The sequence below is a fragment of the Pseudophryne corroboree genome, chromosome 7, assembly GCF_028390025.1.
Source record: "Pseudophryne corroboree isolate aPseCor3 chromosome 7, aPseCor3.hap2, whole genome shotgun sequence".
In the NCBI taxonomy this organism is placed as follows: domain Eukaryota; kingdom Metazoa; phylum Chordata; class Amphibia; order Anura; family Myobatrachidae; genus Pseudophryne; species Pseudophryne corroboree.
Window position 1 is genome coordinate 106,891,902 of NC_086450.1, and position 16,992 is coordinate 106,908,893.

General features: G+C 44.8%; 1 protein-coding gene across 2 annotated transcripts in view; it reads right to left on the reverse strand.

Annotated features, from left to right (window-relative positions):
- The window catches only part of KCNJ3 (potassium inwardly rectifying channel subfamily J member 3), a 454,316-nt gene that overhangs the window by 387,881 nt on the left and 49,443 nt on the right, over window positions 1-16,992 (reverse strand). For both annotated transcript variants that reach the window (XM_063933517.1, XM_063933516.1), the window contains one exon: window positions 10,186-10,402. In XM_063933517.1, the coding sequence (XP_063789587.1) occupies window positions 10,186-10,402 (217 nt within the window). The remainder of the gene's footprint in view (window positions 1-10,185; window positions 10,403-16,992) is intronic.

Below are 16,992 nucleotides of genomic sequence, written 5' to 3' on the forward strand. Positions count from 1 at the left end.
GCTCTGGACACTACGCTGACAGACACAGCAAACCTTCTGTGCCCTCCTGGATGAGCTGCACTACCTGAGCCACTTGTGTGGGTTGTAGACTCCGTCTCATGCTACCACTAGAGTGAAAGCACCGCCAGCTTTCAAAAGTGACCAAAACATCAGCCAGAAAGCATAGGAGCTGAGAAGTGGTTTGTGGTCACCACCTGCAGAACAACTCCTTTATAGGGGGTGTCTTGCTAATTGCCTATAATTCCCACCTGTTGTCTATTCCATTTGCACAACAGCATGTGAAATTGATTGTCAATCAGTGTTGCTTCCTAAGTGGACAGTTTGATTTCACAGAAGTGTGATTGACTTGGAGTTACATTGTGTTGTTTAAGTGTTCCCTTTATTTTTTTGAGCAGTGTATATAGTCCATATCGGCTGCCACTCCCATTCTCAAAAAATGATCTGCCATGGTGTGCGTAACCATAGTAGTGTGTATGTGTATATATATATATATATATATGTGTGTATATATATATATATATATATATATATATGTAGTCCATATTGGCTGCCACTCTCATTCTCAAAAAATGATCCGCCATGGTGTGCGTAACCATAGTAGTGATAGTTAAGCGACAGAATGGCATTCAGTGGTCTTATTCTTAAAATAAAATCAAGGCAATAGCATCAAAGTCATCAAAGTTTGCAGTTTGCAACGTTTTGGGTATTTATTTTACCCATTGTCAGGCAACACATACATACTGCCAGTTCACGAGTAATAAATACCCGAAACGTTGTAAACTTTGATGCTGTTGCCTTGATTTTATTTTGACAATTAGACCATTGAGTGCCATTCTGTCTGTCTGTCTATCTATCTATCTATCTGTGTGAGACAGAGACGGGCGGCACTCCACGGATATGAAAATAATGTAGCTTGTGTGGCTGTCTACATTATTTTCAAATCCCAGGCACTGTAGCACAGCATGTACGTGGTCAAATTGCATTGTGTGTGTATCTATATATATATATATATATATATACTCTTTGTCACTCAGAAATGAAGCCTCACAGGTGCCCACAGGCTACTCCAACGTTTTAGTTTCTAATAGTTATTATAAAGCAAAACGTTAGAGTAGCCTGTGAGCACCTGTGAGGCTTCTTTTCTGAGTGACAATGAGTCCCTGACTGCTACCATTTCTATACTGCATATTACATTACTGTTGGAAGGCATCTGGACAAGCTACAGAGTGCCCGTCCCATTATGTTTGGCTCCACCCCCCTCTTTGGAAACTCCCCTTCACAAATCCTGCGTTTGTCCCTGACCACCAATCTAAGGCACCCCTGCAAGAACAAAGAGGCACCCCAGGGTACCACAACACACAGTTTGAGAACCACTGGTTTAAGGGCCTAATTCAGATCAGATCGTAGATGTGCTAAATTGAGCACATCTGTGATAATTTACTCTGACATGATGGGGGAAGCCCAGCACGGTGCTAGGCCGCCCTGCATGTCAAGCCCTACCCCCCCTTCCCCCCCATGCACAGGTACAAAAGCATTGCATAGCGGCGATGCTTCTGCACCTGATGAGTAGCTCCTTGCCAGTACAGCTCCTGCGTACTGGCAGGCCGTTACTCGCCGTTTCCCGAGTTGCAGTGGCTGCGTGTGACATCACGCAGTCACCGCGGCCCACCCCGCAACGGAATGGACACGCCTCCGTTGTCCGGACCACGCACCACCAACGGTGTACTAACACCGTTGGCACGCCCCCTCCCGCCCTGCGACCGCCTCTGCCTGTCAATCAGGCTCGCAGCCCTGAGATGTTGATAGCATCTTACTGGGCAGAGCCGGCCCTAGGCATAGGCAAACTATGCAAATGAATAGGGCATTTGGTATGCCAAGGGGCACAAGCAGCTTCTGCTGATTAAAATGATATGCGGCATGTCTACATTCTGTGTGCAACTGCGGCTGTATCTGCATACAAAATGCTACATTTTGTATGCAGATACAGCCACAGTAGCACACAGAATATAGGCATACCACATATCATTTTAATCAGCAGAAGCTGCTTGTGCATCCTAGCCATTTAGTAATGTAAATAAGATGCATTTTCATCAAAAAGGTGCCCAACGTTAGCAGAGCTGCCAGCTGATTCACGCCAGGCATCTCCTGCTGCATGGCGTATTGAGGCAAGATGTATGTGGACACATCTGTATCCAAGCAGAGGAAGAGGTCACAGTGTTAGTGTCTATGTGAGTGCTGTGTGCGGGTGGGTTGGTTGTGCAGTAGTGTTCGGCATATGTGTAAGGGGCATTATTTGTGTCATTTGTATAAATGCATTAATAATGTGCGGCAAATGTGTAACGGGCACTATGTGTGTCATTATGTGTATAAGGGCTTTAATAATGTGTGTCATATGTGTAAGGGGCATTATGTTGCAAGGACATTAATAATGTGCGTCATATGTGTAAGGGGCATTACTGTGTGTATAAAGGCATTACTAATGTGTGCCATTATGTGTATAAGGTGCTCTACTGTGTGGCGTAACGTATAGAAAGGGCACTACTGTGTGGTCTAATGTGAATAAAGAGCAATATGGTGTGGTGTAATGTGAAAAAGGAGCAATTCGATGTGATGTTACATGAATAAGGGGTACTACTGTGAGGAGTAACGTATATAAGGTTACTGTGCGATGTAACGTGAATTAGGGACACTATCACATGATAAAATGTGAATAAAGTTGCACTACTGTGTGGAGTAATTTGAACTAGGGGTACTATTGTGTGGCCATGCCCCTTCTCAGCAAGAACACAACCCTTTTTGGGCTGTGTGCTGAATGTGCACACTGGCCCTCATTCCGAGTTGATCGGTCGCAAGGCGAATTTAGCAGAGTTACACACGCTAAGCCGCCGCCTACTGGGAGTGAATCTTAGCTTCTTAAAATTGCGACCGATGTATTCGCAATATTGCGATTACTAACTACTTAGCAGTTTCAGAGTAGCTCCAGACTTACTCTGCCTGTGCGATCAGTTCAGTGCTTGTCGTTCCTGGTTGACGTCACAAACACACCCAGCGTTCGCCCAGGCACTCCCACCGTTTCTCCGGCCACTCCTGCGTTTTTTCCGGAAACGGTAGCGTTTTCAGCCACACGCCCCTGAAACGCCGTGTTTCCGCCCAGTAACACCCATTTCCTGTCAATCACATTACGATCGCCGGAGCGAGGAAAAAGCCGTGAGTAAAAATACTTTCTTCATAGTAAAGTTACTTGGCGCAGTCGCAGTGCGAACTTTGCGCATGCGTACTAAGCGGATTTTCACTGCGATGCGATGAAAAAGAACGAGCGAACAACTCGGAATGAGGGCCACTGTTCCTATTAAAAATATAGGGGGTAGGAACACCAAAATGAGGACTGCTATGGGTGAGAGGTGATCGTGCTGGAAAAGGATGCAGGGTCAGAGGCCGAACTAGCGGTGGTGCTAGGGGGCACCAGCCAAAATCTTGTCTGGGGCATCATATTGGTTAGGGCCGGCTCTGCTACTGGGCTCCCGGGGTGCACAGACTACGATCACTGCCGCTGCAGCAATGCAGTCTGAATTACCCCCTAAAGGTATTTCCACTTAATTTAAAGGAAAGATCAAATGTGTTGAACGGCAAAAAACATGATGCAAAGCATCTGGAATAGGTGTAGAATCGCTGTAGGACACAAGTCAATAATGATCAATCATGTATGCTTCCAAGAAGTGCAACAACCAAGATTCATTTGAAACATATAAGGTTACGTAATAAATGCCGGACTGTGGGCCCGATTCTGAAAGTAAAGAAAAAAAGAGCAAGAAAGTGTGGACCCGATTCTGAGGTGAGAGTAATTCTGATGCTTTTGCAAACAACCGTTGGTTTTTCTATTGTACTGCACATGTGAAGCAATGGAGTTACAATGGCAAATGTAGTGAGGCTTTGGACAGGTAGCGAGCGTTTTATGGTTGTAAGGGGGAGATACTGTATTGCGTAAAAAACGGAGACATGTTGCGACCATTTCGGAGGGTGGCACAGCCAGAGACTGCATCTCGGCATCTTAGTTCCAACTAATATTATGTGCGACCATAGTGTTGCGACCAATGTTACATTTTTGCATTCAGGGTATATATTAGCTGCTTTTGCATGCCACCACAAATGCTGAACAGCTTTATTTTTGCGCAGCAAGTTAGACTTGAGTTTGGGCATGCCCCTCCCAAATATGAATCTCTCTCTGCATCTGCCCCACCTGCAGGGCAACATGGTTTTGCCAAGATGCACGGTTACCTGCTCTTATTCCCACATTACAATCGAGCCCTGTGTGTGCAAACCTTTCATTTGTGATTGATGCTGTGGCTCATCCAATCAGCAGTGTCTTAACACCTGTGCAAGTCTTATTTAAAGACACAATTTGCAGCAAGCTTTGGCACGATCACGCTGTTCTGCTGCCAATAGTTCAGTTACTGCTGGTGACCACTTGAGAAATTTTGCTTTATAAGCTTAGAGATGTTTTAGAATAATTTGCTAGTGGAGAGTAAAACAATTTATTTAAGTAATTTTTCCTTGCAGAATCTGGCCCTCACTTAGACCTGGCCGCAGCCGCATGGTCGCTCGCAGCGCTGCATCTGGCCACTGTGCACGTGCGTGTCCTTATACACTGCAGCCACATCCAGGAATGAAGGATGCGGCTGCAGTGTGATTGACAGCGTCGGCCATCGCAGCATCTTTGGGGGGCGGGAGGGGGGGTTTGGGGCATACCTAATGGGGTCGTGGTGGGAGCATTTTCGCTGACCGCCTGACAGCGCACCAGGGGGTCAACCTTAGTTCTGAGATGTCCGCAATCTAATTGCGGACGCATCGGGAGGCGGCTTCACACACACTGGGCGGCTTTACCCTGTGCTTGGCACCCCCCAGCATGTGCAGAAATGAAGACAGATCTGGCTGCGTATGCAGTGATCTGCATTCATCTCTGAATAAGGTATTCCGTGTCCTCACTTATTTGCATAGAGTGCACCCTACACTTATAATAAATAGATTGTCAGCAAATTACAGATAAACCTTTTTCTTTCTTCTTTTTTTATTAAGCATTCCTAGAACAAAATTATTTACATTTAACATAACATGAATAGCAATACCCATCCACCCCCACCCCTCCCAGCCAGAGACACCACTTCTAAAATAACGGCCTCACAACTGAGAAATGAAAGAAAACATATTAATCTAACAGCCACATCTCCTTGGTAAATTCTGATACATTTGGAACTCAGGCACAGATTGACTCTCATAGGTGCATTTTAACCAATTATATGAACTTGGCCCAGAATTATAAGGGATGCATTTGGCATCCTGGCGGTCGGGATGCCGGCGGTCATGTGATCAACGCCAAATCCCGCTTTTTTTTTAAATTTTAAATATACGCCATATTCACTACAAATTTTTGCTACAATTAAATTATCAGCAATAAGGTAAATTTTGGAGATAAACTTTAAAACAATATTACACCTACCCTAAACTAAAAAATTCCCCAGGACTCTAGTCTCCTTAGCCATCCCGTCCCAATAGCATCAGCTAGCCTTCATTTCAGTGACGTAATGAGATTCTGCTGTAAATCTCTGATCAGGCTGCGGTATTGAGCATCACCAGATGGCGCACTTTTTATAAGTGCCCCCAATGTATCAATGGTAGAAAAAAAATTGCATCAAATGTATCTTTCTGAACAATGAAAGAGAAGACGCTCACTTAATGGTTTGCAATCTTCAGTTATTGCACAGTAAACATCTCATACGCCATGAACAAGAATCAGAATAGATTTCAAATGAGGGCATGTGTACAGGGTCTCAAGATGACGCACTGCCACGACATCACTGCCATCTGTTACAGTTTTGTATCAGTGTTACTCCAAGTCCTGTCATTACAGCTTTCATAGGTCTAGTGCCTTGTGTATCCATATACAGTATGCTGTGAGAGGGAACATGAAGCCAAATCTGTTACGGTTGCATGATTTCAGCCATCTACTAAATAGTCCTTTCCTGATCTGATCTACAGCTGTACTTATACCAGATATCTCTTTCCACTTTTGTACTTTCTTCACAGAAGCCTGACTGGAGCAGGGCCGTAACTAGGGCTGAGCTCCTGTCCGGAGCTGGGCGCCTGGCACCATCTCTGCCATACGGCATCCTCATTTGAATTGCAGGTTGCCATTAAACCAGTAGAGTTGCTGGGCACACACTCTGCACACTGCAGACCCGCCCTAAAGACGCGTCAGGCAGTACTCTTCTTCCTGGTGCTTGGCATAACCTAATGATGCCACATGTCCAGGGGGCAGGGCCGCCCTGCTTCAGGGCTGGTCCGGAGTATCTCAGGAATAGTCTTTAGATCAGTCGAAGAAAGAAGTGCCCCAGAGGCTGCTTGCTGTTTCTCAAAATCAGAGTATTCCCCAAAGTTGTTCCCAGTCCTAGTGCCCTGAGAAGTATACTTTAAGATTTTCTTTTACGGCAACACCAGGCCTGTAAGTTATCATCCAACCCATGCTTAAGATGGCTTCCTGGCTCCCATGGCACAAAACCTATGGGTTATTAACCACCAAAGAAAAAACACCTAACTAAATATATGTTGTGCAACTAAACTGAAGTTGTATTACAGAGGACCTGTCATCTCTGTGCCTGTGCTGACCACCATATATGGATGCATATATAGATATCTACGTCCCGATATCCATGCAGCAAAGACTGCAACCATAGGTGTATCTATAATGGGTTAAAGGTGTGCGGTGCACGCGGGTCCCTGGGTTCAGGGGGGAGGGGGCAAACTGCACAACTGCACCCATATTATTATACTTACCCCTCTGGAGTCCTGCGTTGGCCATTTTCCCATTGATTTGCACACGTGCAATATACATGTCCCTGAAAACAAGACATGGACGCCATGTTCCCGGAGACCTGCCCATGAACACACTGCCAGAGAAGAGTGGGGCCCGCACAAAGCCCGCACACGGCCCCTCTCCTCTCTTAAAATTCCCCTGACTGCAACTATGACATAATCAATTCTTCTCAGTTAATATCATTATTTTAATAGTATGAATCACAAGGCAAACTGATCATGAACTTGCAATAAAGTCTATTCCATCTCATCCGTCATGCTTATCAAATACTGATCTGTCTGATTCATCATAGGCACTCCCAAAATGACTACTGCGCCTCCTAAGGTTTCCTACCTATACATTTCAATTTGCAGTGACACAGGGATGAGCAGGTCATGTGATTCATTATTTATCTTTAAAGCAATTAAAATAAGTTATGAATATACAGATCTCATATTAAGATGTACTTTTCATCTATCATGCACATTATTACAGGATATTCTAAATGACATCTATAATCTTCCACTTCTGCAAAGATTAATCACAATACATCACTGTGCTACTGCTAGCAGGTATTTACCAAACGCTTTAATCATAATGTTCAAGTCACTCTGGTGTTCTTTTCCTTTGTGGTCAATACCTATCTATTCATTCATTATTTTATTTTTTCATTTGAGCCTTGTACAAAAGAAAGGTGACTAGAGGGCTCAGTGTCTTCATGTAAACATTACACACAGCTAATCCTGGAATCATGAATCAAAACAAGCTGTTAATGCACATCAACATGCCAATAATCACACATGCATACCATTTGCAGACACATCTTTGGTAATGGTACAGCAGGTAGATCCAGCAATCTGCGTAGACTGCAAATCAGTTCAAACTTAGAAGCATTAACCGGAACCGAAATCCTGACACCACTTAGAACCCTGACGCCAGAATCCCAACAATCAGAGCGTTAGGGTTAGGCTGCAGAGGTGGGGTTAGGGTTAGGCACTAGAGGGAGGGTTAGGGTTAGGCTGCGGGGAAGGAGAGAGGGTTAGGGTTAGGCACTATAGGGAGGGTTAGGGTTAGGCTGCGGGGAAGGAGAGAGGGTTAGGCACTAGAGGGAGGGTTAGGGTTAGGCTGCGGGGAAGGAGAGAGGGTTAGGGTTAGGCACTAGAGGGAGGGTTAGAGTTAGGCTGCAGAGGTGGTGTTAGGGTTAGGCACTAGAGGGAGGGTTAGGGTTAGGCAGTGGGGGGGGGAGGAATTAGGGTTAGGCACTAGAGGGAGGGTTAGGGTTAGGCTGCAGAGGAGGAGAGATGGTTAGGGTTAGGCACTAGAGGCAGGGTTAGAGTTAGGCTGCAGAGGTGGGGTTAGGTACTAGAGGGAGGGTTAGGGTTAGGCAGTGGGGGGAATTAGGGTTAGGCACTAAAGGGAGGGTTAGGGTTAGGCTGCGGGAGAGGGGTTAGGCACTAGAGGGAGGGTTAAGCTGCAGGGGTGAGGTTAGGCAATAGAGGGAAGGTCAAGGTTAGGCTGTGGGTAGGGAGGGTTAAGGGGAAGGTAAGGACGAGAGATAGCAGACTTACTAAAATGTGTCGGGATTCTGACCATCGGAATTACACTGTCAGTATTAGGACCACCGACATCCTGACCGTCATCCCGACCCAACCCGTTTAGCCCAATAATAAAACAAACATTGACACTCTATACTATATATCAATATCTAACAATAGATTTAACAACGAGTAGGGTATGGATAGATGCAATTATGAAACATTAGAAACCCAGCAAGGTAGTAACTTGAAATTATTTAAAAAAGTGTTTTGCAAAAATGCTAAAATTGATGTCTTCATCCCGAGTTATCAAATGGTTGGTCTATTACTAAGAAATGTAATTCAAAACAGATGGTATGAGCAAGATGCACTGAAATACAAAACACAACTAAATCACTCTAGCTTTGCTACATAAAAGTAATTAGCCATTGTTTATTATAGCATGACTGTGGCAGTGGATGTGCCAAATTAGATTTGTAGGAAATTTAACCAAATAGATACTGGAGCAGTGAGTGTTAGACTAAATACCGGGGGGGAAAGTTGAATAACAAATTTCATCTGCATTGAGGAATAAGAGTAATACAAGAAAATAAATCTATGTATCTCATGTATTTACGCTGACCTCACATCTATCTCCTCTCTATCCATCCATTAGCTTTATATTCTTTTCTCTCTAATGTGTTTATCTATCTCATATATGGTAACCGCTTGATAGGTCGACAGTTAATAGGTCGATCCCATATAATCGACATATGGTTGACCTTAAGCATGGTCAAAAGCTCGACATGTAAAAGTCGACGGTGCTTAAGGTCAACAGGTACAAAAGGTCAACAGGTTTGAATGGTCAACATGACAATGGTCAACACACATATGGTCGACACAAGGTTTAGGTTTTTTTTAATCTTAATTTTTTCTTCTTTATCTTAGTTTACCATCCACGTGGACTACAATTGGGAATAGTAACCTATTCCAAGCACAGCGAGCTACCGTACCCGAAGCATGGTGAGCAAAGCGGTAAGGCAAGAGGATACTGTACATTATTTGGGGTTCCATGTGGGTTAACGTTGAATTTGACACCCAAAACTTAAAAATGTATGTCGACCATTGCCATGTTTAACTTTTTATAGTGTTGTCCTTTTGTACCTGTCGACCTTTGCAAGTGTCTACCTTTTACATGTCGACCATATGGGGTCAACCTATTCACTGTTGACCAAATACTGGTCACCCTAAAGATCCACGCCCCTCATATATCTGTAACTCATAATCATATTTGCCTATTCTCCAGGGGTGACTTGGAGCTCAGTTGATGAGCACCCAGATCGTGCCCACTTGCCCAGTGATACGGGTGGACAAGCGGTCTTAATGGCTCAATTCGCATTGAATTGTTCCACTTACCACAGCTCCCACCGACTATGGTGATTATATATCTAACCTCTGAGCTAACGGAAATGGCAGGAAATTATTATATTGATCGTTGGATATGGGACAGGTAAAAATGATCACCCCATCTTCATTTATCTGACAATATGCTCGCTGAAACACCCGGGCCATGCTCTATACGGTCCAATATATAGGTATGACCCCTAACCTAGAGGCCACGCCCTCTGCATGCAGAACCCCATGACGACTGGCAGATATACATGTATATGTCAGAGCTTTATACAGCCTGCTCTGCGCACAGGAAGATGGAGACACCATAAGCTACCTAGTGCTGCTACAGCTGAAACGTAATAAGAGGACGCTGAGATGTTATACACACACTGTATATTAGATGGAAAGATTGGACAAGAATAATCAGCTCACCGGTAGTTTCCACAATGCCCTCTAGGATGACAACGATTTCAAACTGTTCCGTTTGCATGGATCGCTGAGACAGGTCATAGAAGGGGCTCTTTGCATCAATCATGTGGCAGATTGTTAGCGGCGATACCAGAAAGAGCTGATCTGCCCCTGTGCTAAATCCTACATCCAGTTCAAGTTGATCGAGAGGGAGGAACTCACCCTCGGGTGTCTGCCGAGACTAGACAAGCATATAGAAGAAGAGAGAGAAGACATTATCACCAGGATGGCAGTTTTCATGACAGGCTGACATCACATTACATCACTGCTAACAGCTGACACTTTCAATTACACCAGACGCATTCACTCACTGCGTGATGTGTTTTATCATTAAATATCTAGGGCGGAAATCTGAAATAATTAGGTGCGAAGTTTTGTTTAGTTTTGCAATAGCTTCTGCTTTCATCATATGTGGCACTGACAATACAAATGATAATGCAATCTCATTAACAGTAAATTCAGACTGAAACCAAAAGGGCATAAAAGTCAGCAGATGAAAACTGTGCCACAAAACAGAAAAAGGCCTGTCATACACAAATGGAGATCTTAGCTTAAGTGTATACACGTTTAAAAAAAAAAGAAGAAAAAAAGGACATTACGGTCACAACTGGCTGAGTCTCACATGTCCGAAATATCCCAAATCCCCTCATTTTCAGGCTGTATGTATAAGGTGTATATGAAACATGAATACATTTTGTATTTACACTTCGTCCCATCCCCAAGATATCTCATTAGGATATGCAAATATTCCAAAATACGTAAAATCAAAAATACTTCTGGCCCCAAGCACAGAGCCGGCCATAGGCATAGGCAAACTAGGCAATTGCCTAGGGCATTTGATATGCCTAGGGGCATCAGCAGCTTCTGCTGATTAAAATGATATGTGGCATGCCTATATTCTGTGTGTAGCATTTCATATGCAGATACAGCCACAGTCGCACACAGTATATAGGCATGCTGCATATCATTTTAATCAGCAGAAGCTGCTTGTGCATCCTAGCCACATAGCAATGCAAATAAGATGCATTTTCATAAAAAAAAAATTCCCCGACGTTAGCATTGAGGCAAGATTTATGAGGACACATATGTATCCAAGCAGAGGCAGAGGTCACAGTGTTAGTGGCAGTGTGAGTGCTGTGTGCATGTGAGTGGGTTGGTTGTGCAGTAGTGTTCGGAATATGTATAAGGAGCATTATGTGTGTCATGTAAAAATGCATTAATAATGTGCAACATGTGTAAGGGGCACTATGTGTGTAATTATGTGTATAAGGGCATTAATAATGTGTGGCATATGTGTAACAGGGTACTACTGTATGTGCCATTATGTGTATAGGGGCACTAATAATGTGCAGCAAATGTGTAGGGGGCACTATGTGTGTCATTATGTGTATAAGGGCATTAATAATGTGCGGCATATGTGTAAGGGACATTATGTGTAAAAGGGCATTAAGAAAGATTGTCATAATGTGTAAGGCACATTATGCTTATAAGGACATTAATAATGTGTTTCATATGTGTTAGGGGCATTACTGTGTGGCATTATGTGTTTAAGGTGCTCAATTATGTGGCGTTGCATATAGAAAGGGCACTACTGTGTCATCTAATGTGAATAAAGAGCAATAGGGTGTGGTGTAATGTGAATAAGGAGCAATTCAGTGTGATGTAATGTGAATAAGGGGTGTGAGGTGTAACGTTTATAAGGTAAAGTGATACTACTGTGGGATGTAATATGAATTATGGATACTATCGCATTATCAAATGTGAATAAAGTGCAGTACTGTGTGGCGTAATTGGAATTGGGGTTACTATTGTGTGGCCATGCCCCTTGCCAGCAAAAACACACCCCTTTTTGGGCTGTGTGCCAAATGTGCGAACTGTTCCTATTTAAAATATAGGGGGTACAAACACCAAAATAAGGACTGCTATGGATGAGGTGTGATGGTGCTGGGAAAGAAGTGCAAGGTCAGAGGCGGAACCAGCGGGGGTGCTAGGGGGCACCAGCCAAAATCTTGCCTAGGGCATCATATTGGTTAGGGCCGGCTCTGCCCAAGCATTTCAGGTATGGGAGACTCAACCTGTGTTTATAAAACAGATCACACCCAAATAACTAGGAATAAGATATATTGATTTGCACCAGCAACTGTGAACAGGGTAAATCCACCTTCAGCTAAGTTTTGCTTCCAGGGACCTATAATTTAATTGAGATTAGAGGTAATGGCTAAGCTATTATGCAGATACAAAAATATCCAATGCAAAGACATTTGGATCATAGCTGCCAACTTTCTGGCCAGGTCGGCACAGTAACGGGAGATGCGGTGGGCATGGCTTGGCATAGTAGGTGGGGAAGAGGCATGACGCGACAGAAGAGGCTGTGGGTGGGAGCAGGCATGGCTTTGCAAATGCATCATCTTAGCCACGATCCCCTACTATGCAATACTGGCATTGCACAGTGGGGGCGTGGTTACAATGACGCGATTCAGCCTCTGGACGTTCCCGTAAGAGTAGAGAAGCATGCTTTGGAATCAAGGGTAAGGGGCATAGTGGACCTGAATGATAACAAAAAAATTGCTGAAGCTGGAGACCTACTTTCAAATAAGTATCAGAGTGCATTTTGGCCCTGATTCATGTTTGTAAGTAAAGCAAAAAAGCCAGCAACTCCAGAGCAAAACCATGTTGTACTGCAGGTGGAGCATTCATTTCCTTCTGATGAAACGGTCAGTCAGAGAGGAAGAGAAACGTGTTAAGGTATTCCCATTGAAGGATTCACCGGCTGCTTTGCTACATTTATCTATTGGCTCCATAATTCTATCTTCAATTCATTTCTGCTAAAGGCAATCCATCTCCTCATTCAACCACATCGTTTGCTGCCTCCTAACCAGTGTGATTCCATCATTCCTCCCCATCGCAAAGGGTATTACTTCAGCGGCACAGCTGGCTGTACACTCAGTGCATCGAGCCGCTGCACACCCGGCTCAGTACAGTTTCAATACCAGCAGGACGTATCATCACTTATTGGAGGAAAGTGACCACACAGGAAGTGCTTTCAGTCACTGGTTTTGCAGGTACTGTTTTTACCCCCATGCCACCTAAGAGATCCTGCTAGTGATTAGTGCCGGCGGCACAAGGTTTGCAATCAAGCCGCTGCACACCTGGTTCAATTCAGCCACCATTCATTCCATCAGCGGGAACCATTTCATTCACGAGAGGAGAGAGACTTTACTAACTACACTATTACTAATCTCTCATTGCCATTGAACTATCCTATTGGTCCTGCACAGTGTTCATTCTATGCACTTCAGCCTGTGGACGCACGGCTAAAGCAGGATTCCATTTCATTCAGTGCTCTCTCTCATTCCTTTACAGCATTCCTCAGAGCATGTGGTCATTTTATAGGGGATCACCATACTTAGGGGGATATCCAATTAGCCCCGATAAGCCAGCGCGTGCTGCGGCTTATCTGGGATTTTGTTTCACCTGCCTCCGGCAGGCGAAGCAGAATCCCCGGAAACAGACCCGTTTTCATCCGAAAACGGGCTGTTTCACACGAGAACACACAGGTTTCACTGAACCTGTGTGTTTTCGGGAGAAAGGTTTTTTTTTTTTTTTTTACAGGTGATCTATCTGGATAGCCTGTAAAAGAAAAATCGGTGAAACCTCGGAAAAAAAGTCAGAAAACGGACGTTTTTCGGACCCGATGTTTTAATGGGGCTAATTGGATATCCCTCTTAGTGGGTAAGACACCCACCACATTTATGTACTATATTATTCCCATCGGATGCCTGTTGCAATTTTAGTATAAAATCAGTCCTTTATTTTACAATACCTCATATTCATTTACGGTCATTTGACTGTGGCTAAGCTCTAGTTTGTATTTAAATATTTATTATATTGTTGCTAGCAGCTTGCTTCATTATATCTTCTATTCAGGTTATTAACTCATGTGAATTTCACATTTTAGTATTCAGATCATTGTTTTTTATTATTAATAAAAATGATAATAGACTCTTTCAGCGCTCCCATCTTTTTCTTTCATTTTTTGGTCTGTTGGGGCAGCCCGCCCACATTGGGAGAGCAGCTTGTAGAGTCTATTTTAGGTGTGTGCCTTTGTGAAGCGCCATTTACCTTGTACATATTTCGGAGCAGATGTAACATGTGCAGAGAGAGTTAGATTTGATTTAGTCAAGTCCCATGTTTGTATTTCAAAAAAAGTCCATATAAGATGTATGCTGGTTTGGTGCACATTGGATTGTAAAGCAGTACAGTGATACAGAAGTTAGAATTACTGCCTCACAGCACTGGAATCATAGGTTTAATTCCAATCAAGGCCCTATCTGTGTAGACTTTGTATGTTCCTAATGTGTTTGCATGGATTTTCTCCAGGTGCTCCAGTTTCCACCCACTTTCCAAAATCTGAATCCATTCAATTTGCCGGCTGTCGGGGTCCTGGTGGTCAGGATACCAATGCCAGAATCCCGCCAGCCAGCAATGCCGCCAGCCGGAATCCCGGCACAACAGGACTATTCCTACTCCTTAGTGTCCACGACACCCACAGAGTGGGAATAGATCCTGTGGCGAGCGCAGCGAACCACCAAGCCCTCAAGGATATGGATATCCGGCATCCCGGCCTCCAGTAAATCGTATGTACAGTATTCCTCCAAAAACATACTGTTAGGCTAATTGGCATCAGGCAAATAAAAAAATAGATTAAGTCCAGGGGTATATTTAGTAAATTGCAAATTTTAGAAGTAGAGATGATGTCCATAGCAGCCAATAAGATTCTACTTATCATTTATCTAGCACCTTCTAGTATATAATAGCCAGATTCAGACTGGTTGCTAAAGGCAACCTCTCCACTTCTATAAAATACCACTTTAGTAAATATACCCCCGAGCAGAGCCGGATTAAGAGGGGGGTCCCGGGGATAAGTACCCCGGGCCCCCTTTTTTCGAAGGGCCCCCCTTCACTGCCGCAGATCGGAACAGATATCCGATCTGCGGTACTGCGCTGCGCTCCCGGGAGCCGGTGCCACACGCAGCAGCAGGGCAGCTCAGCGACTGCTGTCCCTGGCTCCCGGCAGCGGCTCCACTGGCTGCACTGCCTGTGATGGAAGGACAGCTGAGCGACGGCTCAGCTGTCCAATAGTGTGAGGAGGCAGCAGCCTGCGGCTCAGTCATTGGCTGGCCGCGCAGGCTGCAGGGAAGGAGGAGGGAGGAATCGGACAGCCGCGCATGGACTCCGTGGAGGCAGCAGCCAGCCCAGCACCCGTTCTCAGCCAGCTCAGGGGACTCCTTGGCTACCTGTACCAGTGCAAAAGCACATAAAAAGAACGTAAGGCTGCATTACAGTATGTTCTGGGTTTTAATTATATATATATATTGTGACAAGAACACTGGGATAGTGTTTGAGGGCAGGTATGTTTGTCCCAGGTTCTTGTCTTACATGTATTAGAAAAATGAAAACTTCTAGGAATATGTTTTGTTTTGTTAGAACCTTTTCAGTTTGTTGGAAAAGCTGGGTAAGGGCCCTGAAAGAGAGATGGGGCAAGTTCCAGACATTGGGCCCAGTTCGGGTCTTTGGCCTCACAGATGGCTAATCAGGCTTTCAGCTGTGTAAGAGTGTTATAGAGCTGCTGGCCTGATTAGGGTGTGCAGACTGCCTGGGAAGAGTGCAGGATCTCTGTGAGAGAAACACGCTTCCTGATACAAGTGAGCTATACAGTGTACTGGAGAACTCTGTGTTTTTTTGTTTAGTGATAGTTAGGAACATCTTGTGTTTAGTTAGTGCCGGACAGGCAAGGTATTTTCTTTTGCTGTTTGTTTTATTTTCTGTATAATAAAACTGGCTGGGGCCAGTTGTACCGGAAACTGGACTTGTGTGGTTCCTCAGCTGCTGCAGGCTGCCATTTATCCCAGGAAACGGCACCTTGTACCCTTACAGTGTTACAACTTGGTGGAGAATGCGAGCAACTCCGTTCTGCGCATAAGTGAAAGCAGCAGCTTTGTGAGGCCTGCAGAAAACGGTGGTTTATGCAGATACAGCCCAGTGTGAAGTTATTGAGACTCGCCCTCAGGATTTGATATATGTCCTGGGTGAAAGCAGCTACAAAGCCGCCTGAAAAGTCTGTCGACATGGAGGAACTGCTCAAAGCCTTGCTGCAAGCTACAGCGGCTCAGCAGGAGGCCAACAGACAGCAGCAGGTGGCAATGGAGGAAAATTGGAGACTACAGCGAGAGGCCTTAACAGAAGTGATGCAGCGCCTTGCAGCCCGAATTGGAGATATGGCCGTCAGTGCTCCGACCAGCTCTAGTTCTATACGGGCCAGTCACTTCCTGCAGAAAATGACAGAGGCTGATGATGTGGAGGCCTACTTGACCACGTTTGAAAGGACTGCCGAGCGTGAGAACTGGCCGAAAGCACAGTGGGCCAGTCTGCTGGCACCTTTTCTGTCAGGTGAGCCCCAAAAAGTGTACTTTGATTTAAGCCCTGCTGAGGCTCGGGACTATGATAAACTAAAGACTGAGATCCTGACCCGCCTGGGAGTCACGCTGTCAGTACGAGCACAACGGGTGCACCGTTGGGTGTACGCCATGGAGAAGCCTCCTCACTCCCAGATGCACGACCTTATTCAGCTAACAAAAAAATGGTTACAGCCAGAGACATTAACTGGTCCCCAGATGGTTGAAAAGAGTCGTCATGGACCGCTACTTGAAATCTTTGCCCATGGTCCTGCGCAAGTGGGTGAGCCATGGGAACCCGGGTACTGCTGACCAA